Source organism: Manis javanica, chromosome 15 (assembly GCF_040802235.1).
Source record: "Manis javanica isolate MJ-LG chromosome 15, MJ_LKY, whole genome shotgun sequence".
NCBI classification, from domain to species: domain Eukaryota; kingdom Metazoa; phylum Chordata; class Mammalia; order Pholidota; family Manidae; genus Manis; species Manis javanica.
This window is the reverse complement of record NC_133170.1, coordinates 13901725-13925299: the sequence shown is the minus strand read 5'-3', so window position 1 is coordinate 13925299 and position 23575 is coordinate 13901725. Positions and strand designations below refer to the sequence as shown.

Here is a 23575-nt window from a genome sequence, read left to right as displayed (position 1 = left end):
AACATCACAAAAAAATAACCAGGTAGTACATACCTCCCGAGTGATACCACGGGAAATATACTCTTGAAAAAAAAACTCAAATACAATCAAGCTTTTAAATCTAAAAGGAACAAGTTAAATCACATCACAAGGATGCCATCAGGAAAACTCAGAGTGTAAGAAACTAGAACACAAAGACACTGATTTCTTCAACAAATAATTTATAATTTGCATGGGAAAAAAAAAGAAATGAGGAGAAGCTATGAATGTATCAACCAAGTACACCTTAAGGTATGAATCTTTTCTGGGCCACGATTTAAAAAAAAAAAAGCTTTTAATGAGAGAGAAATCTATTTTTATTTGACGATTTTAAGAAATTGATACTAAAATTTTTAGGTGTGATGATGGCATTGTAGTTATCTTTTTTAAAAAGAGATACATAATGAAGAAATTACAACTGAAATGATACAATGTCTGGGATTTGTTTCAGATAAATTAACCAAGGAGATGGAAGGGGATTCAGGGTACATACATGAAAAAACCTGGTCATATGTTGATAACTGTTGGTAGTTAAAGGGTACAGGACAGAGAGATGGAAAAAAGATAGCAGTGTAGGAAGGCAAGGCAAAACCTCCTCCCAAAACACAAAAATACAGCAAATACAACTAGGCCTGAAGTCAACCTGAAGACTGCAGAACTGCTCACCTACATCTGGGGAAGAAGACAAGACCCTACAAAAAAGGGTAAAGTGACAAAGTCACGATCCGGTGGGACTCAAGTACTCCCCTCACCCTGGACCACAGGCAGGAGGAAGAGGAACGGAGCAGGGAGGGAGTAGAAGCCCAGAACCTCTGAACACCTGGCCCTGGCGATCTGCTCCAGGTACACAAGTCCACATTGCGCAGTGCTCCGATGACTGGTGGGGCTGAACAACAGAGACAGGCAGAACACTTGGAGAGACTGAGATCCCACCTGCCTGTGGAGAACAGGCACATTCCACTGGGCCCCCTAAGAAAGAAAGCAGAGCAGGCAGTTTTAATCGTGGCCCAATTTGAAAGACTTCCCAGCAGTGAGGGGGCATCAGAGGGGCAAGGATTGCACCAGGCTCTCTGTTTAGGAGAAAGGTCAGGTGGACAATACCTCCCCAGCCCATCGTCAGCCTAACAGGTTGGGAGCCCTCAGGAGCTTCAGACGCCCCACCTCCCTTGCAGGCAGCACAGCACAGTGTCCTCACAGTGGCGTGCAGCCTGCCAGCTGGCAGTGAAATCAAACATTACACCCAGGTACGCAGGGGGAGAAACCCCAGCCAGCTCAGCCCTGTTCTGGGACAGCCAGGGAGCTGCATACAAGAGCCAGACCCCCACCATGGCAGCAGGCCAGGCAAGGAGTGGCTCCTCCCATGACAGCTCCAACCCTGGGGGCTCTTTCCTCCCGGCAGGCGCTGGTCCTATTCCTGCCATGAAGCACTCTGGAGGGAGAGCAGCTCCACTGTCAGCAGCTCAGAGAGTATTCTCCCAGCTTCTGTGATAGCTGACAGCCCACAAAGACCACCTAAAATCAAAAAACTATGAGCAAGGCAGATGGGTGCCACACCCACAGCACGCCAACAGCTGGGGCTCCCGCGCTGGAAATACACTGGGCACCAGAGGGCGCCTCCTACACAAATCTATTGTCCCATAGAAAACACTAAAATAAAATAAGGAGAGGAATTCGGTCCAAACAAAAATTTAAGAGAAACACCAGAAAAAGGGCTTAGTGAAACTGCAATCACCAATCTTCTTGATAAAGATTTCAAAGTAAAAGTCATAAACACACTCAAGGATTTACAAAAATATATTCAAGATCTCAGGGAGGACTTCAACAGAGAGAAATCCTCTAAAAAAGCCACTCAGAGGTGAAGAATACAGGATTTGAAATGATACATAAAATGGAGGGATTTAAAAGTAGATTAGAAAAGGTAGAGGAGATGATAAATGAAATAGAATTTAGAGAACAGGAAAACAAGCTGAGGAACAGAAAGAAAAAAGGATCTCTAGAAATGAAATAATAATGAGAGAGCTGTGAAACCAGTCCAAACGGAACCATTCACATTACAGGGGTACCAGAAGGAGAAGAGAGAGACAAAGGGATAGAAAGTCTCTTTGAGGAATAATTGTTGAAAACTTCCCCAATCTGGGGAAGGGAATAGACACTCAGGTCATGAAGCAAAAAGATCACCCAACAAAATAGGCCCTAGGAAGACAACACCAAGACATACAATAATTAAAATGGCAAAGATTAAGGACAAGGAGAGAGTATTGAAAGAAGCCAGAGAGAGAAAAAAGATCACTTATAAAGGAAAGCCCATCAGGCTATCAGCAGACTTCTCAGCAGAAACCTTACAGGCCAGAAGGGAATGGCATGATATATTTAATGTAATGAAACAGAAGGGCCTCCAACCAGAATACTCTACCCCACAAGATTATCATTTAAATTTAAAGCAGGGATTAAACAATTTCCAGATAAGCAAAAGTTGAGGGAATTCACCACCACCAAACCATTCCTACAAGATCTCTTAAAGGGACTTCTCTAGATGGAAATGCTCCTAAGGCTAAATAGCTGTCACCAGAGAAAGTAAACCCACAAAAAGGTAATAGACTAATTAATTACTAAGCAAATATAAAATTAAATCAATTACTCACAAAGTTAGTCAAGGGGTACAGAAAGTACAGAATATGGCACCTAATATATAAAGAGTGGAGAAGGAAGAAGGAGGGGGAAAAAAAGAACCTTTATATTGTGTGTGAAATAGAGTAATAAGTGATTTAAAATAGACTGTTAGATAGTAAGGAAGCTATCCCTGAACCTTTGGTAACCACAAATCTAAAGCCTACAATGGCAATAAATATATATCTTTCGATAATCACCCTAAATGTAAATGGACTGAATACACCAATCGAAAGACACAGTTGCAGAATGGATTAAAAAACAAGACCCATCTATACGCTGCCTACAAGAGACTCATTTCAAACCCAAAGACATACACAGACTAAAAGTGAAGGGATGGAGAAAGATATTTCACGGAAATAATAGGGAGAAACGAGGAGTAGCAGTACTTGTATCAGACTAAATAGATTTCAAAACAAAGTAACAAAAGACAAAGAGGGACATCACAAAAAAGATTTCAAAACAAAGAAAGTAACAAGAGACAAGTCCAACAAGAGGATTATAAAATATCTATGCACCCAATATAGAAGTATCTATGAAACAAATACTAACAGAATTAAAGGGGGAAACAGAATGTAACACATTCATTTTAAGAGACTTTAACACACCACTCACACCAAAAGACAATCAACCAGACAGAAAATAAGTAAGGACACAGAGGCACTGAACAACACATTAGAACAGACGGATCTAACAGACATCTACAGAACACTCCACTGAAAACCAGAAGGATACACATTCTTCTTAAGTGTACATGAACATTTTCCAGAATGGATCACATACTAGGCCATAAAAAGTGCCTCAATAAACTAAAAAAGATAGAAATTGTACCCACCAGCTTCTCAGACCACAAAGATATGAAACTAAAAATAAATTATACAAAGAAATCAAAAAAGCCCACAAACACATGGAGGATTAACAACATGCTCCTAAATAATCAATGGATCAATGACCAAATTAAGACAGATATCAAGCAATATATGGAGAAAAATGAAAACAACTCAACAGCCCAAATCCTGTGGGATGCAGCAAAGGCAGTCCTAACAGGAAAGTATATAGCAATACAGGCTTATCTGAAGAAACAGGAACAATCCCAAATTAATAGTCTAAACCCACAATCAATTAAACTAGAAAAAAAAGAACAAATGAGGCCCAAAGTCACTACAAGGAGGGACATAATAATGATCAGAGCAGATATAAATAAAATTAAGAATAAAACAACAAAAAGAATCAATGAAACCAGGAGCTGGTTCTTTTGAGAAAATAAACAAAATACATAACCCCATAGCCAACATTATCAAGAAAAAAAGAGAGTGAACATACATGAAAAGAACCAGAAATGAGAAAGTAAAAATCACAACAGACACCACAGAAATAAAAAGAATTATTACAGAATTCTATGAAAAATTATATGCTAACAAATTGGATAACCTAGAAGAAATGAACAACTTTCTAGAAAAATACAACCTACCAAGGCTGACCCAGGAAGAAACAGAAAATCTGAACAAACCAGTTACCAGCAATTAAATCAAACTGCTAATCAAAAAACTATCTAAGAACAAAATGCCTGACCCAGATGGCTTCATGGCTGAATTTTATCAAACAATTAAAGAAGAGCTAATACCCATCCTCCTTAAAGAATTTCAAAAAGTAGAAAAGGAGGAAATACTTCCAAACTCATTCAAAGAGGCCAACATCACTCTAATAGCAAAACCAGGCAAAGACACCACAAAAAAAGAAATTTACAGACCAATATCCCTGATGAACATAGATGCAAAATTACTCAACAAAATATTAGCAAACTGATTTCAAAAATATATCAAAAAGATCATCCATCATGATTTATTCCAGGGATGCAAGGATGGCACAGTATTTGAAAATCAATCAACATCATATACCACATCAACAAAAAGGACAAAAATCACATGACCATCTCAATAGATGCTGAAAAAACATTTGACAAAATTCAACGTCCATTCTTGATAAATACAACAAAATAGGGTTAGAGAGCAAGTACCTCAACATAATAAAGGCCATATATGGCAAACCTATGGCCAACATCATATTTAACAGCAAAAAGCGGAAAGCTTTGCCTCTAAGATCAGGAACAAGACAAGGATGCCCAGTTCCCCCCCTTTTATTCAACATAGTACTGGAGGTCCTAGCCACAGCAATCAGACAACACAAAAAAGAAAAGGCATCCAAATTGGTAAGGAAGAAGTTAAACTGTCACTGTTTGTAGATGACATGATATTACACATAGAAAACCCTAAAGACTCCACCAGAAAACTACTACAACTAATAACTGAATTCAACAAAGTTGCAGGATACAAAATTAATACACAGATATCTGTTGCATTCCTATTTACTAATGATGAACTACCAGAAAGAGAAATCAGGAAAACAACTCCATTTACAATTGCATCAAGAAGAATGAAATACCTAGGAATAAACCTAACCAAGGAGATGAAAGACCTATACCCTGAAAAACTATAGGATACTCATGAGAGAAATTAAAGAAGACACCAATAAATGGAAATAAAGGGGTCATGCTCCTGGATAGGAGGAATTAATATTGTCAAAATGGCCATCCTGCCTAAAGCAATCTACAGATTCAATGCAATCCCTATTTAAATACTAACAGCATTCTTCAGTGAACTAGAATAAATAGTTCTAAAATTCATATGGAACCACAGAAGATCCAGAATGGTCAACACAATCCTGAGAAGGAAGAACAAAGCTGGGGGGATTATGCTCCCTAACTTTAAGCTCTATAGAAAGCCACAGTAATCAAAACAATTTGGTACTGCCACAAGAACAGACCTATAGATCGATGGAACAGAATAGAGAGCACAGATATAAACCCACACACATATATATGGTCAATTAACATTTGATAAAGGAGCCATGAATATACAATGGAAAAAAAGTCAGCCTCTTCAACAACTGGTATTGGCAAAACTGGACAGCTACAGGTAACAGAATGAAACTGGATTACTGTCTAACTCCATACACAAAGGTAAACTCGAAATGGAATCAAGACCTGAATATAAGTCATGAAACCATAAAACTCACAGAAGAAAACATAGGCAAAAATCTCTTGAATATAAATATGGGCAACTTTTTCCTGAACATATCTCCTTGGGCAAGGGAAACAAAATAAAAAATGAACAAATGGGACTACATCAAACTAAAAAGCTTCTGTACAGCAAAGGACACCATCAGAAGAACAAAAAGCCATCCTACCATATGGGAGAATATATTCATAAACAAGTTATCAAATAAGGGGTTAACATCCAAAATATATAAAGAACTAACATGCCTCAACAATCAAAAATCAAATAACCTGATTAAAAAATGGGCAGAGGATCTGAACAGATACTTCTTAAAAACAGAAACTTGAATGGCCAACAGGCACATGAGAAGATGCTCCACATGGCTGATCATCAGGGAAACGCAAATGGAAACCACAATGAGCTATCACCTCACACCAGTTAGGATGGCCAGCATCCAAAACACGAAGAACAAGAAATGCTGGCGAGGATGCAGAGAAAGGGGAACCTTCCTACACTGTTGGTGAGAATGTAAATTGGTTCAACCACTGTGGAAAGCAGTTCAAAAAACTAAAAATAGAAATACCATTTGACCCAGTAACTCCACTCCTAGGAATTTACCCAAAGAAAACATGCCTGATTCAAAGGACACACGCACCCCTATGCACAATAGCCTAGATATGGAAGCAACTTAAGTGTCCATCAATAGATGTGATATACATACACAATGGAGTATTATTCAGCTATAAGAAGAAAAGAAATCCTACCACTTGCAACAATGGATGGACATAGAGGGTATTATGCTCAGTGGAATAAAAAGACAAGTACCAAATGATTTCCCTCATTTGTGGAGCATAACAACAAAGCAAAACTGGACAAACAAAACAGCAGCAGACTCACAGACTCCAAGAAGGGACTAGCGGTTACCAAAGGGGAGGGGTTGGGGAGGGTAGGTGAGGAGGGAGGGAAAAGGGTGTTAAGGGGCACCATAATTAGCACACACAATATAGGCAGATCATGGGGAAGGCAGCGCAGCATGGAGAAGACATGTAATGACTCTATAGCATCTTACTATACTGATGGACAGTGACTGCAATGGGGGGAGAGACTTGATAATATGGGTGAATGTTGAAACCACAATGTTGTTCATGTGAAACATGATGATTGTATATTAATGATACTTTAATAAAAAATAGTTTAAAAATAAATAAATAAGGGGTACAGGGCAGTTTTTTATTATTATTCTCTCTACTTTCATATACTTTTGAAAATTTCAATTATATTCTTTTTGAAAAAGAATAACTTGGAAATGCTTTATTCAACAGATGAAGGTAAGAAAGTCCATTCCTAAACAGAAGAAATTCCACAAGGATAGGGTATCTTGTTAATAATTCACTTTTTTCTTAATTATATTGCATAATTAGAAATTCTTACTTACAATTTTATAACAGATAATATAAAACAGGTCAGCAAACGTCTACTGTAAAGTGACTTAAAATACTAGGTTTTGTGGTCCATATATGGTTTGTACCACAGCAGCTCAACTCCACCATCATAGTGTGAAAACAGTCAGACAACATGTAAGTTAGCAAAGAGGGTTGTGTTCTAATTAAATTTTATTTACAGACACTGAAATTGGATTTCATATAATTCTCACACTTCAGAATGTATTATTCTTTTGATTTTTTTTAACCATTTAAAAATATACAAGTTATTCTTAGCTTAAAAACCCTATAAAGATAGGCAGTGGGCTAGCACTGGCCCATAAGCAGTAGTTTGCAACTACTGATATAAACAGTTATCAGTTTATAATTTTATAAACAACTCAATTGTAGCTAAGGCTCTTACTTCACTAGAGTTTAAATTAAAAAACAATATTAATAAAGCCATAGAAGCGTACCTTAGAACTAGAAGCATTTAACATGGTAGCTGAAATTCCTAATTGCTTTAAAACCATTAATTGGTCTTCCATAAGGGAGATCAGTGGGCAAATCACGAGGGTAAAACCTAGAAGAGAAAATATCTACTTAAAATTTTACACTACCTCCAGAGTGAGTTTTGACCATTTCACTTTCTTTACCGTAACTTGTGGGCACCAAGCAGCATTTCAGACTACTTTTCAATGCAGCCTTTAAAATATATTACCTATTTCTTACACTCATTAATAAAGGAGATAAATTCAAATAAATAATCACAAGCCAATAAGCAAATACAATTAAACAGAAATCTCTTCCTTTATTCAATCTTATAAAAATATAAATATCATTAAAATTTTTAATTTACTATCATTTTTAACAACCAGTACTGGTAATCTCACTAAAATACAAATCAAGCAAATACTATCCAGTTACATCAGGAATAACTTATTTCAAAGCTTCCCAAGAAAACATAGCAACCTGTAGAACTGAGAATGATAGTTGCATGCATATTCTTCCACGTACTATACCAGATTAATGTATTTGAGTAGAAATCGGTGAACAGTTCAATGACTGAATGGCGTACTGGTCACATATCTCTTTCTCTTACAACTGAAACTGTTCACAGCTATGAGAGCTGTTCCACACTGTTAAAATCATATGACCTTATGTTTCTGTAAGTTGTTCCTTAAAATAACCTGAAGCAAAGAGCAGACCGGTTTTAAAAATATACTCAGATTAAGACCTTATCAGGAATTTAGCCCTCTCAATTAGTTCTCTCCTGTATTTTCACATTGTCCTCATTATTGGCTCCTTCTCATGACATTTAACCATGGTCAAGTCTCTCCTCTTTGAAAAAACTCTGGACACCTAATTAAGCGCCCTCTCTTTTTTTCCCTTAGTAGCAATTCTTTCCAGAGTATCCCATTCATTTGTTCCACTTCCTCACCTCCTACTCATTTCCCAAACCATTGGTATTTGGTTTCCACCCAACCATTTCACTGACCTTGTTCTAGCCAAAATCATAGATGGGTCCCTTGTCACTACATCCAGTGGAATTTTCCAGTCCTTATGTTATTCGACCTTTTGCCAACAGTCATCACTATTGACCCCTCCCTCCTTGAAATGCTCCCTTCTCTATGTTTCTAAGAACACCATCATCTCCTGATTATCCTCCTAAGCTCTGCCACTCCTCCTCAGCCTTCTCTGCAAGGCCCTCTCTCTCTGCTTATCCCTAATCTCTTGGTGTTCTGGATTCTGCTCTAGGCCCTGTCCTACTGAATCTAAGTCCTACCGACTCTACCACCTAAATATTCCTGAATTCCTCCATCTGCTGAAATCATCATTCCTAAACCACAAATCTGACCAATCTTTTAACTGTATAAAACTCTTCAATGGTCTCCCACTAATCTAAGGAAAAGTTTTAAAAATATCTTCCAAGAGACTCTCTGCATGTCTTGTCCCTCACTGCCTGCCACACTGAAATTCTTCCAGGTTACTGAGCACACCACACCATGCATGTTCCTCTTACTTTTGGGTTCTCACAAGTACTGCTTGCCTGCATGAATACCTTTCCTCTCCCCTCTGTCCCTTTTTTGCCTACTTATCCTTCAGCTCTTAGCTCAAATGCCACTTCCTCAGGACAGCCTTCCCTGACAGTCCCTGGACTGTATCTTTGCAGCGACTTAATTCCCCACCAAAATCTTTACCACTTTTAAAACTCCTACTTGCAATTCTTGCAATTACCCATACTCTCTAGACCAAGGGTCAATAAATGAAGGGCTAGCTGCTTGTTTTTGTAAATAAAGTTTCAGTAGAACACAGTCACATCTATTTATTTACATACTGTCCATGGCTGCTGTCATGCTACAATGTCAGAGTTCAGTAGTTGCTACAGAGACATTATGGGCCATAAGGCTTAGAATATTTATTGCCTGGCTCCTTAAGGACAAGCTTTCTGATCCCTGCTCTATACCCTTTGTAGTCCCCAAACTGAGCATCAGTATCAACTGGGAGCCTGTTAGAAATGCTAGATCATGAGTATAGAATCTGCATGTTAATCAGATCGCCAAGGAATTCTTATGCACATTAAGATTTGAGAAAGCAATGCTTTACACTATGAGCTCTGTGAAAACTAGGATCATCCCATTTTGCTCACTACTGCATCTCCAGTGCCTAACACCACTGAAGACATTCAAATAAGACAGGGGACTAGAATCCAAGTCTACTGATTCCTTTATAGTGCTTTTTTTCCTACATGTTTTTTAATTGTTTTAGGAATCAGATGCAAGAATTACTCCCAGAGTCTTTAACATCCCTCTTTAAGTAAACCGTTTAAATGCCTATTAACAGAGAGATAAATAAAACAAAAATATGCACCTGATATTTTACATATGTATAGTTAGTAATTACTTTTTTAAAGATTTAAGAATATATTGAGAGAAATGACATTTCTTCAACTTAAACTTGGTCTTTATTAATACATACCATCTGAGCATAATGCCGGCAACTGATAGCATAAGCTCTTTCCACCTCCTGTAGGCATAACAAGAAACACCTCCTTTCCAGACATTGTTACATTAATAGTTTCAAGCTGAAGCAATCTGAACTTTTGCAGTTTAAAGACATTTTGCAGAACATCTTTAACTTTACCAGACCATGGAAAATCTAGAAAGAAAAAAAAAAGCTAAATGTATTACAACTATTTAGGATTATAAATGAGACACAAACATTAATGGCTCCTTTTATAATAGAGAATAACAGATAAATATATGTAAGACTTTTAATACTATGAGCAATTTTACATTTATAATAATCTTGAGATTAGTTTAACTCACCAATCCAAAAAAAAATTTCAATATTACATCAGAATGGTATAAGAATAGACACACAGATCAATGAAACAGAATAGAGAGCCCAGAAATAACCTCATGCTTATGTGGTCAATTAATCCAGGACAAAGGAGGCAGCAATATACAATGGGAAAAAGTCTCTTCAAATGGTGTTGGGACAACTGAACAACTACATACAAAAGAATGAAACTGGATCAGTTTCTTACACCACACACAAAAATAAACCCCAGATGGCTTAAAGACCTGAATGTAAGACCTAAAACCATAAAACTTCTAGAAGAAAACATAGGCAGTAAACTCCGGAACATCAGCATTAGTAATTTTTTTTCAGATATGTCTCCCCAGGCAAGGGAAACAAAAGCAAAAATATAAAGAGTAGGACTACATCAAACTAAAGAGCTTCTGCACAGCAAAGGAAACAATCAGTAAAATAAAACAGCAAACTTCTATATGGGAGAATATATTTGTAAATGATAAATCCAATAGGAGGCTGACATCCAAAATATATAAAGAACTCATAAAACGCAACACCAAAAAAAAAAAAGAGAGAGAGAGAATCCAAATTAAAAAATGGACTGAGGACCTGAATACACATTTTCCCAAAGACATACAGATAACCAACAGGCACATGGCACATGAAAGATGCTCAGCAGCATCAATCATCAGTGAGACGTAAATCAAACCACAGTGAGATATCACCAGTCAGAATGGCAGGTTATAAACAAGACAAGAAATAACAAATGTTGGCTACGACATGTAGAAAAGGGGACCCTTGTGCAGTACTGGTAGGACTGTAAACTGGTGCAGCCACTGTGGAAAGCAACAGGGAGGTTTCTCAAAAAATAAAAATAGAAATACCATACAATCCAGCAACTCCACTTCTGGGAATTTACCCAAAGAAAACAAAATCACTCATTTGAAAAGATATATGCGCTCCTATATTTATTGCAGCATTATTTATAATAACCAAAATATGGAAGTTACCTAAATGTCCATCAATAGATGAACTGATAAAGAATATGTATGGGATGTGTTTCTGTGTATGTGTGTACACACATACATACATACATACATACAATGGAATATCAGCCACAAAAGAGAAAGAAATCTAGCCTTTTGTGACAACATGGATGGACCCAGAGGGTATCATGCTAAGTGAAATAAGACCGAGAAAGACAACTACCATATGATATCACTTATATGTGGAATCTAAAAATCAACTGAATAAGCAAAGAAACAAAACAGAAGTAGATTCACAGACACAAAGAACAGACTGGTGGGCGCCAGAGGGGAGGGGGTTGGCGGGATGGGTGAAATAGGTGAAGGGAAAAAAATTAGTGAGAATGTTTGGTACCTTGATCTGGGTGACGGTTACATGAGTGTAAATACACATCAAAATTCATCCAGCCATACATTAAGATATGTGCATTTTATTGCATATACCTCAATTTTAAAAAATGCAAAAAGAAAAACTCTAATGAAGAGTTCTGGAGATGGATGGCAGTGATGGTAACACATTATGAATGTATTTAATACCACTGAACTGTATTCTTAAAAATGGTGGCAAATTTTATGTTACTGTATTTTATCAAAATGAAAACAAAATTAGAAAAAAAATGCTACATCAGAAAAATGAAAACATTTGCCAGTTGATAACTAACCCATACAGAAAAGGAAGGTATGTAGCCAGATAGTAGAAAAACAGTCTGACTACTGATCAGGGCATTCACAGTACCATAAAAAACTCAAATATCATGAACAAAGTTAATAATGATCTGGAATTTTAATGTAAATATCTATTTAGAAGTGAATCACTGGAAATTAAAGCCCACAAAAGCATTTCAGTTCCTTCATCGGTTATAATTTTCCATTAATTTAATGATAAACATTGATGCTTGGCAAGATCTGGAATCAAGAAAGGTGTGTTTACTCAGGCAGGAAATGAACTAGATTTGAGCAAAAAATTTGAATTTTTTCTTAATTGTGTAACTGTTTCTCATGAAAACTTTGAAAATTCAGTTAAAATAAGTATGTTATTTTTCCAAAAATGATTAATGTTGCTAGAACCATATTTGGAAAAAATAATAAAATCTGAGTAATAAAAGCCTAATTAAAAAAGAACAGGCAAAGAACGGCCTGCCTACACATTTCCCATGTCACTTAAGAGGTGGCCAGTTTCACCTCTCAGCCTACTGGAAGCCCTGACCCAGGCCCACTGTTTTAACTCCAGTTTAAAGAAATAGGAAGAAATACAACAGTGAAATTAAAAAAAAAAAAAGAAAAAGTAAACCTTCTTTATTCCAAGAAGCAGGTGAAGAATCACATTCACTGCTCTCCCCAGCATCAGAATCCTCTAAACACTGATTTATTCTTTTTGTTAGGAGGGTTTTCTTCTGAATAAGCTCTTGCTGCCTTTCCAGAAGTTCTTGAATTTGAATATCTACTGCATGGAGCTCACTGGTTACAGAATCCAGTTCCTCGGTTAGAGCTATGAGGGAGAAAAAAAGACACAATGAAGAGAAGCGTTAATGACAACTTTAGGGTTCCCTATTGGTTTCTGCATATTCTTCACCATTAAAATTCAAAAACTTAGGAAGTATCACAGAGAGGTTATGAGCATTTTGTCTGGAGTCACACAGACCTCAGTTAAACCTTGGGTCCACCTCTTCCCTGAGGAGTGGCCTCTGGCTAACATACTTAACTGAGACTCAGTTTCTATCTGTGACAAGGGGCTAATATCCAGCTTTCATAGTATTGCTGTCAACAAGTGAGATAAAATGTTGAAAGCTCTTAACACAGTACCGGGTACACAGGTAAGCATTTAATAAATTATTTTTCTTATTCTGCAGGACAGTGGGTCAACAATCTCTTAAATCCCTCCAGTGACCTAACTTTGAAGCAAAAGGGAGCTATTTAAAAGGAATCCCCTAACTACGAAGCTATTATTTCATGAAAACATTTATATTTGGATTCACATGGTGGCATGATAAGGAGCCAGTGATTGCAAACAACGTGATGTAACAGTAAAAAGAGAAATCAAGTGTGCTATTGAAATTGGCACTACAACTCATCATAATTTATAAAGAAACCTTAACATATGATTCTAATCAAATCAATCATTGGAGTCAAAGTGAGATTCCTTTCTGATACCACATCAATGGAAAGCCAAAATAATTTTTAAGGTGTCCTTAGTACTTTCTAAAATAGATATTTTAATATTTAATATCTACATTAATCAGCGTCCAGCTTTAATGCCTTTGCACGAGGTGAGATCTTCTGGTTATGATTTACAACAGGATGTTATGGTGACTTTATAATGTACCAACTGCCACATTCCCTTCCCTGCATGACTCTGGGTGGACCATGGGTGAACTCTGTGTGAGATTTGGAGGGTGGACATGAACCAGCAGCCAGGTGTACATGTGGGCGGTTGGTGTGGGATCACTCACATCATCATGACTATGGGCTCATACTGTTGGTAGGAGGCAAAGCAGTTCCTCCAGCTCCTGCTGAATCTCTTTGGGGCAGCAGCTTGGTTCACAGCTTCTTCGGCTTCTCTGAACCCTTGGCTAGGGTCATGCCACCTTCTGTGGCAAGTGCACCAGCTCTTCTGCGGGGCGCCAGCATCCTAGAAGTCAGAGCCTCGGAGGCAATGGCCCGCTGATGCGAGTCCCAGTGAAGGACGGGTCCACCTCGTCCTCATGGTTTTCAGCTCATTTTTGTCCTCCCACACTGCACATCCATCTTCCCATCTCCACTGCTGGCACTTCTGACTTCAAGACCAGCAGCGAGGCTTAGCCAGGTGCCAAGCTCACGTAGGGACCAATCTCTGTAATAAACCCCTGTATCACTCATTACAATTCAGCTTCTGATTGAACCCTAACCAATACCAAATATTGTTCCAGAGGAAGAGAAACTTGAAGGAGGGTTCTCTGAACTGCTCCAGGGCCACCCAGAATTGGATCTCTGATAAGACTTACAGGCATTAATGATCCTTGTCTGCAGTGGTAAAATGGACAATGCTACTTCATGGCATGAAGGAGACAAAGTTACTTAAATTATAATCTACAGACATCAGCAATTACGTATCTAGAGATTGCATGGCTCTGAGTAACCAAGTGTTGGTTGTTATAGAATATTTTTGCAGGGATAAAGGGGTTGACTGGTCGCTAAGTATGCTGGTGAACAGGAGGAGAGAAATACAGGACTTGCATAAGGGGACCTCAAAATTTCTACAAATGCCCTACAAGAAACCCTTATCTCCTGTAGCTACAGAGCCAAGATTATTAAATACCAGCAATCCTTAAGTTCTGCAGTTGGCTGAAATACAATGCCAATTGAATTCCCAACCTCACAGGGACTCTCAAGTTAAAGTTAGAACACTGAAAAACTCTGCAATTGGGATGGGAACATCAGGGCAGATTCCAATGAAGCAGGGGACCTGGACTCACTAAATTCTGCCAAGTCTCTCTTGCCCTTCCTCCCTTTCCTCAAAGAGCCTCCTCCTTTCCTGAGGTCCTCACTAACCCCCTATGGGTCAGCTCCCACCACCCTCTCAGGCCTTCAAGATGCAGGAAACCGAAGAGGATGAGGTACAAAAGTATAACCCATGAGAACACACGAAACACACCAAAAGCCCTGGTTCTGGTAAATGTAAGTGTGACTTGAATTGTCACAACAGAAGCACAGTCCGTCAACCATTTCCCAGGAAATGAGCCACTTTATAGACCCAGAGGCCCTTGAATAAAGAGGAGGTTGGGGCCCTTTGGGGAAGGACTTGACTAGATAGCTAAAAATTTGTGTACTAATTCTTTCCACTAGTTTTCTCCAGAGAAATTAATCAGGGTAACTGTGTATTGGGGAATGGAAAATAGCTTCTTCTAAATGTGTGGACATTAACTTTGATAATTCCTGAAGGACTAAAATGCCATGGTGGCCCATCATAGTACGGACTCGATTAGGCAAGTCAGGTCATTAGAGAAGTTTTGCTCGGGCCCATCACACTGGGCTCAGGAGGTCCTGACTCTGTGGCTATTTCCCCAGTTCCAGAATGAATAATTAGAAAAGATACAGGCTTACTCGGAGAGATTGCAGGTTTGGCCCCAGGCCCCGGCAATAAAGACAATACTGAAATAAAGTGAGTCAGATCAATTTTTGAGTTTCCCAGTGAATACAGAAGTTATGTTTATATTATACTACAATCCAGTAAGTGTGTAACAGCATTACATCTAAAACAAAAATGTACATATCTTAATCAAAAAGATACTTTGCTGCTAAAAACTGCCAAACACCATCTGAGCTTTCAGTGAGTCCTAATCTTTGTGTTGGTGGAGGGTCTTGCTGCAATGTTGGTGGCTGCTGACAATCAGGGCAGTGGTTACTGAAGTTTAGGCTGGCTGCGGCAATTTCTTGAAATAAGTTAACAGTGAAGCCTGCAACAGATTGACTCTTTCTTCCACATTATTTCTTTCTAGCATGTGAGGCTGTTTGACACGATTTTACTCCAACTAGAACTTCTTTCAAAATTGGAGTCAGTCCTGTCAAACCTAGCCACTGCTTTACTGACCAAATTCATGTAATATTTTAAATTCTTTATTGTCTTTTTCAATAATCTTCACATCTTCACCAGGATAGATTCCATCTCAAGAGACCACTTTATTTGCTGGTCCATCGGAAGCAGCTCCTCATCTGTTACAGTTTATCCTGAGATGCAGCAATTCAGCCCCATCTCCAGGCTCCACTTCTACCTCTAGATCTCTTGCAGTTTCCACCACACGTCCAGTCACTTCCTCCACTGAAGTCTGGAGCCCACCAAAGGCTTTCAATCCCACATGAAGGTTGGAACCAACTTCTTCCAAACTCCTGTTAATGTTGATACTTCGACCTTTTTCTTTGAATCAATAATGTTCTTAATGGCTTCTAGAATAGCGAATCCTTTCCAAAAGGTGTTGAGTTTACTTTGAGTAACTGAACTGAGTCTGTCATAGGAATCACTATGGCATCTTTAGCCTTACAAAATGAATCTCTTTAGTAAGACTTGAAAGTCAAAATTACTTGAGCTGCAGAACAGATGTTGTAAAAGCAAGCATAAACAACATGAACTTCACTGTGCATCCCCATCAGAGCTCTGGTGACCAGGTGCATTGTCAAAAAGCAGTCATATTTTGGATGGAATCTTTTTTCTAAGCAGTATGTCTCAAGTGAGCCTAAAATATTCAGTAAGCCATGTTGAAAACTGATGTGCTGTCATCTAGGCTTTGTTGTTCCATTTATAGAGCACAGAGAGAGCAGACTTAACGTAATTCTGAAGAGCCCTAGGATTTGTGGAATGGTAAATGAGCACTGGCTTCAACTTAAAGGCACCTGGGGCATTACGCCTAACAAGAGAGTCGCCTGTCCTTCGAAGCTTTGAAGCCAAGCACTGACTTCTCCTCTCAAGCTGTGAAAATCGGGATGGCATCTTCTTCCAATAGTAGGCTGCTTTTATCTTCAAAGAAAATTGAATTCACCATCTTACAACAAGCATAGTTCATGATGTCCCAAAACAGTTACAATATTGACATCGAAGATCACTGATCGCCATGACAAATGTAGTAATAGTGAATGTTTGAAATATTGCAAGAAGTACCAAAATGTGACACAGAGACATGCAGTGAGCAAATGCTGTTGGAACAACAGTGCCAACTGACTTGCCTGATGCAGGGCTGCCACAAAACTTCAATTTGTAAAAAAACTTGGTGTCTGTGAAGCACAAATAAAGCGGAGCACAATAAAATAAGGTATGCCTGTATATAAGGCAACTGGCTGAATCCACACAGTGATCCCCTGGCATCTAAGTAAGGACTATTATGGTAGGAAGACAGGTGGAAGCCAGTTAGTGCCATTTCTCCCATGGTGAGGATTCAGGGCCTAGGAATCCACAGCTGCTTTTACTCTTACCTCCTAGCGATGAACTAGTGAAATGTTTGCTTCCCATCCCTAAAAACTTTGGACTTGGCTATTCTAGAGGTGTTACTTAGTAAGGAAGAAATGTTACCACTGGGAGAAAAAGCAGGACTCCCATTTCACTGGAAGTTGCCTCCTGACCACTCTGGCTTCCACATGCCAGTAAATCAACAGGCAAACAAGGGGGTAACTGTACTGGCTGGGTGAGTGGTCCTGACTATTAAAGGGAAACTGAACTGCTGGGACACTACGAGGTGCAGAGAAGTACGTTTGGAATGCAGGGGACCCTCGAGGGTGCCTTTTGGTATTCCCACGTCCTGTGATTTCAGTTAATGGAAAATTACAAAAACAAAGAGGAGCAAACTGCTAAGGCAAGTCCCTACCAGGCAAGGGCCCACGGCCAGATGAGGCGCTTGCTGAAAGCAAAGGGATTGGAATGGGAAGTTGAAGAAGGTATAACCACATGACCTGTGAGAAACAAGAACCTGTGACCACATGACCAGGGAGAAACGAGAACTGTACTAGCTAAAGGCACTTCTTGCTTATTTTGATACTGGTATATAAACCAAGTTCGAATTTATTTGATGCTGATAGTGGGTTATTTACTTATTTTGGTCCCTTCTCCTAGTCTCCTAACATCTAAAATAAAATGTGTTAAATAGTAGCTGACCTCCTATCTCAGGATTTAAGTTAGAGAACTGTCAAGGAAGATGTGATTCCACAAAAGAATAAGCATCATCCAAAGATGAATAAAGAGATTGTGTGCCCTCTTTTAGGGAGAGGATTATATGTAGTTGTACCTTTCAAGAAAAGTTCAGTTTAAGGTCAGGGCTGGTGACCTAACAGGCATGGGGCAGGAGCTGGGCCTGCAACTTCAGCTGCTGCTAGATATCCTGGGGGCAACTGCAGGGCCTGCCATTCCTCCAGATCCTGTTGGTTCCTCTCCTTTTGCTTCTCTGAACCTTCATCCAGGTTGTGTACAACTCCACGTAGAAGTACACCAACCTTTGGTCTCCTGCATCGTCCAAACTGGAGGCTTTGATGCAATGTGAGACCAAGGCAGGTTCTGCTATGACACAGAGTTCAGCTTCACAGGCTGCAGGTTGCTTGTGCATTCCCCACTGCGTATGCATTTTCTCTTCCCAACTGCTGGCTCTGCTCACTTCAGGCCCCGAGTCAGACACACAGGCAATACAGATACAGGCAAGTGGGTAGGAAAGAGCTTACACCCCTCCTGTAATCACTATTGGGATATAAGGTAAATTCCTACAGTAAATCCTTTCTATCACTCATGATGCCTCTGCTTCTCTGATCAAACTGTACTTGATAGCGATGTTAAAATAAACCTGTGCTACAAAGTCACTACCACTGTATCTTACACAACATCCTGATTGAATAATAATATAAGAAAGTATGGGTAGCTGTAATAAACCAGGTATTTTAATGTTCTGTTCAAAATTTTACCATCTCTAATGCTGGCATGTACAACACAATATATTTACTATAGGAGATGAGACTGAAAGTCAAGGGAATGATCTCAACAATCCATAATAAAGAGGGACAAGTGCCCAGGACTTTAATGCAGTGCCTCTATTCAAGAGCACACTTAATTGAGTGGAGATCACTTCCCAGTGTCCCTAAGCTTACTGCTGACACAGGAGGTACCAATCTTCAGAAAGAGCACATTTTCTAGCAACATCCCAAACTAAAGCTAACAATGAGAGGAAGGTGATTTGCCACCGTGGAAGCTATCAAACAGGGGGCAAGAAACTGCCTGCATGCAATTTCAAAAGGGTTTTTCCAAGACTGTTCAACAAGGGGATGGAAGAGAAGAGGTGGGTTATTTGAAACTGATACAATATTGTGAAGGCAATTATTCAAAGCAAGCATCTCTTAAATAAAATTTATCTATTTCATTATTCAGTTATTTTGAAATCACAACCCACTGATAAAGCTTGAAGTTTTATTAAGTAGAACAATATATGCAATCCAAAAATAACACACTGAACTGAGTCAAGGTTCAGAGACAGATCTTAAACTCTAATTTTAATCTCTAGGTAAAAAATGCTTGGGTTAGCATTTATTATAACTTGCATTGCTATCAGTTACTATTAAGCCTCAAGACTACAAGAATGAGTCATGAGACAAAGCCAAAATCTATGTCAGTATTTCTTAACATTCATATTTAAATAAATTGTAAAGTTATATGTGTGTAAGGGGGGGTTGGGAGGGCAGGGGAGGATTCTACATTTAAGAAAACCATTTCTTTAAGTATGAAAAGAACCTCATTTTTGTTATCCTTCTGTTATAGCTAGGATGTAGCAAAGACCGTATTAACTGTACCCTACGAAAGACTGAAAAATAACCATAATATAAGTTCCTCACCCCTGACATCCACCTCCTATCTAACAGCAAGACCATTAATAAACATAGTACAATCTGGTCAAATTTATAGAAACAAATAATGGATGGAAATACATCAAAATGCCAAGAGTAGCTACCAGGGACAGATAGAATGGATGTTTTTATTTTTTACTTTAAAAACACTTCAAATAATTCCAACTATGGGAAGTTTTCTTAAGGAAATAAGAGAAGCACACAATGCTTTAGATCTGAAGACATTCGATGCAGCATTGTTTAGGTTTTAAAAATGGACAGCCTGAAAGTTCAACACTAAAAGATTAAGTGACATTATTTATGTAATATAATTTCAAGACAGAATACACTGTACGTATTTAAATAGAATAACAATATGTCTATAGTCTGTATTTACATTATGTCATGTTACAAAACAATATGTACGGAAGATTAAAAATTCTGTTGAAAAATAATGCATTTAAATGTTACAGTATTAATCTGATTAGTGGGATTAGATATTCTTTAAACTTTCTACTTTATCCATTCTTAGGTTCCTAGAATTTTATCAGAAAGTGTATTATTCCTTGAAACCCTTATGCACTGCTGCTGGGAATATAAAATGGTGCAGCCACTGTGGAAAACAGGTAGATCCTCAAAAATTAAACATAGAAATACTATGTGATACCAGCAATTCCACTTCTAGGCATATACCCCAAAGGACTGAAAGTAGGGACTCAGATATTTGTACATCGTACATTCATAGCAACGCTATGCACAATAGCCAAAAGGTGAAATGACCCAAATGTTATATTATGGTTATTTGTCTGCCAAATATTGGCAGACAAATGGAGAAACCAAAGGTGGTGTATACATACAGCGGAATAATACCCAGGTTTAAAAAGATACATGTTACAGAATGGACAAACCTCAGAGACACTGGGCTAAGTGAAATAAACCAGACAGGAAAGGAGGTATATTTTTGATTTCATTCACAATAGTCAAATTCATAGAGCTAGAAAGCAAAATAGTGTGAAGAGCAACTGGGAAAATAGGGGTGAGGGGAGTTACTGTTTATGGGTACAGAGTTTCAATTTGGAATGATGAAAAAATTCTGAAGATGGATATTGGTGATAGCTGCACAGTAATAAGAATTGTTGGCGCTGAAGTGTACATTTTAAAACAGCTGAAGTGGTAAGGTTTGTTACATATATTTTACCACAATAAAAAAATCTCTATAATCAGAATTTTTTTAAACCAATATTTTACCTTTGCTTTTATTTACTTATTTATTTTTATGAAGACTCTTTTAGACCATTTTAGACCACTGAAGGTTCACAGTAAAATTGAGAGGAAGGTACAAAGAAAATTCTATTTCTTTTTTCAAAGAACATGCAATTAGAAATATAACAGAATGAACTGCAAAATGTAATCATTTCCACTAACCTGAAATGGATGCCATTCTGAAATTGAAGTGGAAATCCAAATTTCTTTCTAAAAAGAAAAGAAAAATCATATCAATAATTTTTTAAACAGTACTATTGAATGTATGATAACCTGTCACTAAGCACAAAAAATGTTAGAAAGATTGAAATCAGAGGCTATCTCCATCCATATAAAAGAATATAATAACCATTTTCCCCCATTATTTTAAATACCTCTTTTGCTGACACCATTAAAAAACTGCTCATAAACTCCTTACTGAAATATGATTTAATAGCAAAGGATAATTCAACATAAAATATGTTCAGAAATGAATGAGTTATAGCAGGCCTTCCAGACAGAAATATTAAGCTAGATATTGTTAAAATAAAACAAACGAACAGAGACCAGCACTGAAAATTTCCTGAGCAGACAAAAACCAGTTCAGTCATACAAAGCTTAATTTATCTTATATTGTAAGACAACTTGACCTGGGTCATTGCTGGTTTATGCCACTGGAAATCATAACATAACTTTAACCATTTCCCAAGGTTGATATGAGGTAACCAACAACTAATACCCTATCACTTAAGAAATGTTAATATTATAACCAATTACTGTGAATAACAGTCATTGCCTTCTCACTATATAAGCTGTTTTGTAACAATATACCCCAGAGCCTCGTTCCATGTTTTGGTTTGAATTCTCCTGGCTTGCAAATTTTCCTTTTGGTGTGTGCACAATAAACTTTTATTAATTATTACTTCAGTGATTCACTAGCTGCTATTTCTGAACTTCTGACATTTAATGGTGGCAGAAGTGGGATCCAAAGAGGGAACACCACACACACACCCAACAACTTGATGCCTGTGAGCAACCAGGTGCTGCTACCCCAGGGCCCACTGAGCTATTTTCTCACCAACCCCGGTGTTTGGGGGTAAATGTTTCCTGGAGCTGAGCTCTGCTTCTTCTGCATTTTAAGCTGGCTTTATTTTACATAACTGTGTTTTGAACTGGTAAGTCCCTATTCTGTTGAAAAGGGGAGAAACATGAAACAAAACACAAATATGACATCATATACATAAAATGAGAGGGGACAAATATTTTTTAAAGTAGCGCTTTTAGAATGTGTTCAAACTTAAGTAACCATCAACCTAATATAGACTGTATATATGTAGGAGGATATATATGAACCTCAAGATACCCACAAGTGAAAAAGCTGTAACAGATACACAAAAAGTAAGAGATGGGAATGCATGACACTACAGGAAATCATCAAATCCCAAAGGAAGAGAGCAAGAAAAACAAGAAATAGGGAACTACAAAACAACTAGGAAACAATTAACAACATGACAATAAGTATATACCTATTAATAGTTACTTTAAATGTAAACGGACTAAATGCTTAATCAAAGAAACAAAGGGTGAAGAATGGATTAAAAAAGAAGACCAATCTGTATGGTGCCAAGAAGACATTCACTTCAGACCTAAAGAAACACACACTGAACATGAAGGAACAGAAAAAGATAGTCCATGCAAATAGAAGTGCAAATAGAGCTGGAGTAGAAATACTTAAATTAGACAAAATAGAATTCAAAACAAAGAATTTAACAAGAGACAGCTGAGTGACTCAACTACAGAAACAGTGAATACGTGTTTTTTCAGCCGGACTACAATACAAAGACAAAATTATGTTTCAGTAATACATTTATGGATGTCAGACTCTAGTACTCTTAATTGTTTTTGAAGTTTCGTTTTCTACCTATAAACTGGACTGGCTCCTGAATTCTTCTAATTTCCTTCAATATTTGGCCAGAACTCTCCAAACTAGCATTTGCAATTTTCTCCCAATCTTGGAATCACTATAAAGTAAAACTGCCCTTTTCCCCAAGCCATGCAAGCTAAAGCTGGGCAACTTGACATAAACTGCAGAGAAACCATCACAACAGCTCATGTGTGGACAATCTTCATGCCTGTGGTTATGTGGCTGCTCAGAAAGATCATCAATGACATTCAAACATGGAAACTGGGAAGATCTGTCAGGTCGCTGCTGCCTGCCCTCGCTCCATTTGAAAATGCTTAGAACCTGACATCTAGAAATTTTTTCAACTGGTTGTTCTCCAAACACAGAAACTTAATTTATAATTTGCTTTTAACTGTTAACCTTTTTTTTTTCATTTCTATAGAAATGACTGTCATTAAATTACCTGATTGCTTACATCATATAGAGGCCTAATTAGGTGGAAGCTCACCCAACAATACTGCCTACGGAAATAAAACATCCTCAAGGTTCATCCGCCCTAAGTAAGCAGGAGACTATATGATTGATAATGCATCACACTGCACC

General features: G+C 38.0%; 1 protein-coding gene across 5 annotated transcripts in view; it reads right to left on the bottom strand.

Annotated features, from left to right (window-relative positions):
• RECQL (RecQ like helicase) overlaps positions 1-23575 on the bottom strand; it is a 37909-nt gene that overhangs the window by 12922 nt on the left and 1412 nt on the right. For 4 of the 5 annotated variants that reach the window (XM_017662293.3, XM_017662292.3, XM_017662295.3 and 1 more), the window contains exons 2-5: positions 21253-21300; positions 12797-12994; positions 10142-10321; positions 7639-7745 (exon numbers count right to left, since the gene is read on the bottom strand). In XM_017662293.3, the coding sequence (XP_017517782.2) occupies positions 7639-7745; positions 10142-10321; positions 12797-12994; positions 21253-21268 (501 nt within the window). In that variant the 5' untranslated portion in view covers positions 21269-21300. Of the gene's footprint in view, positions 1-7638; positions 7746-8134; positions 8274-10141; positions 10322-12796; positions 12995-21252; positions 21301-23575 lie in introns of those variants that run through there. The other variant, XM_017662296.3, reaches the window with a different exon arrangement.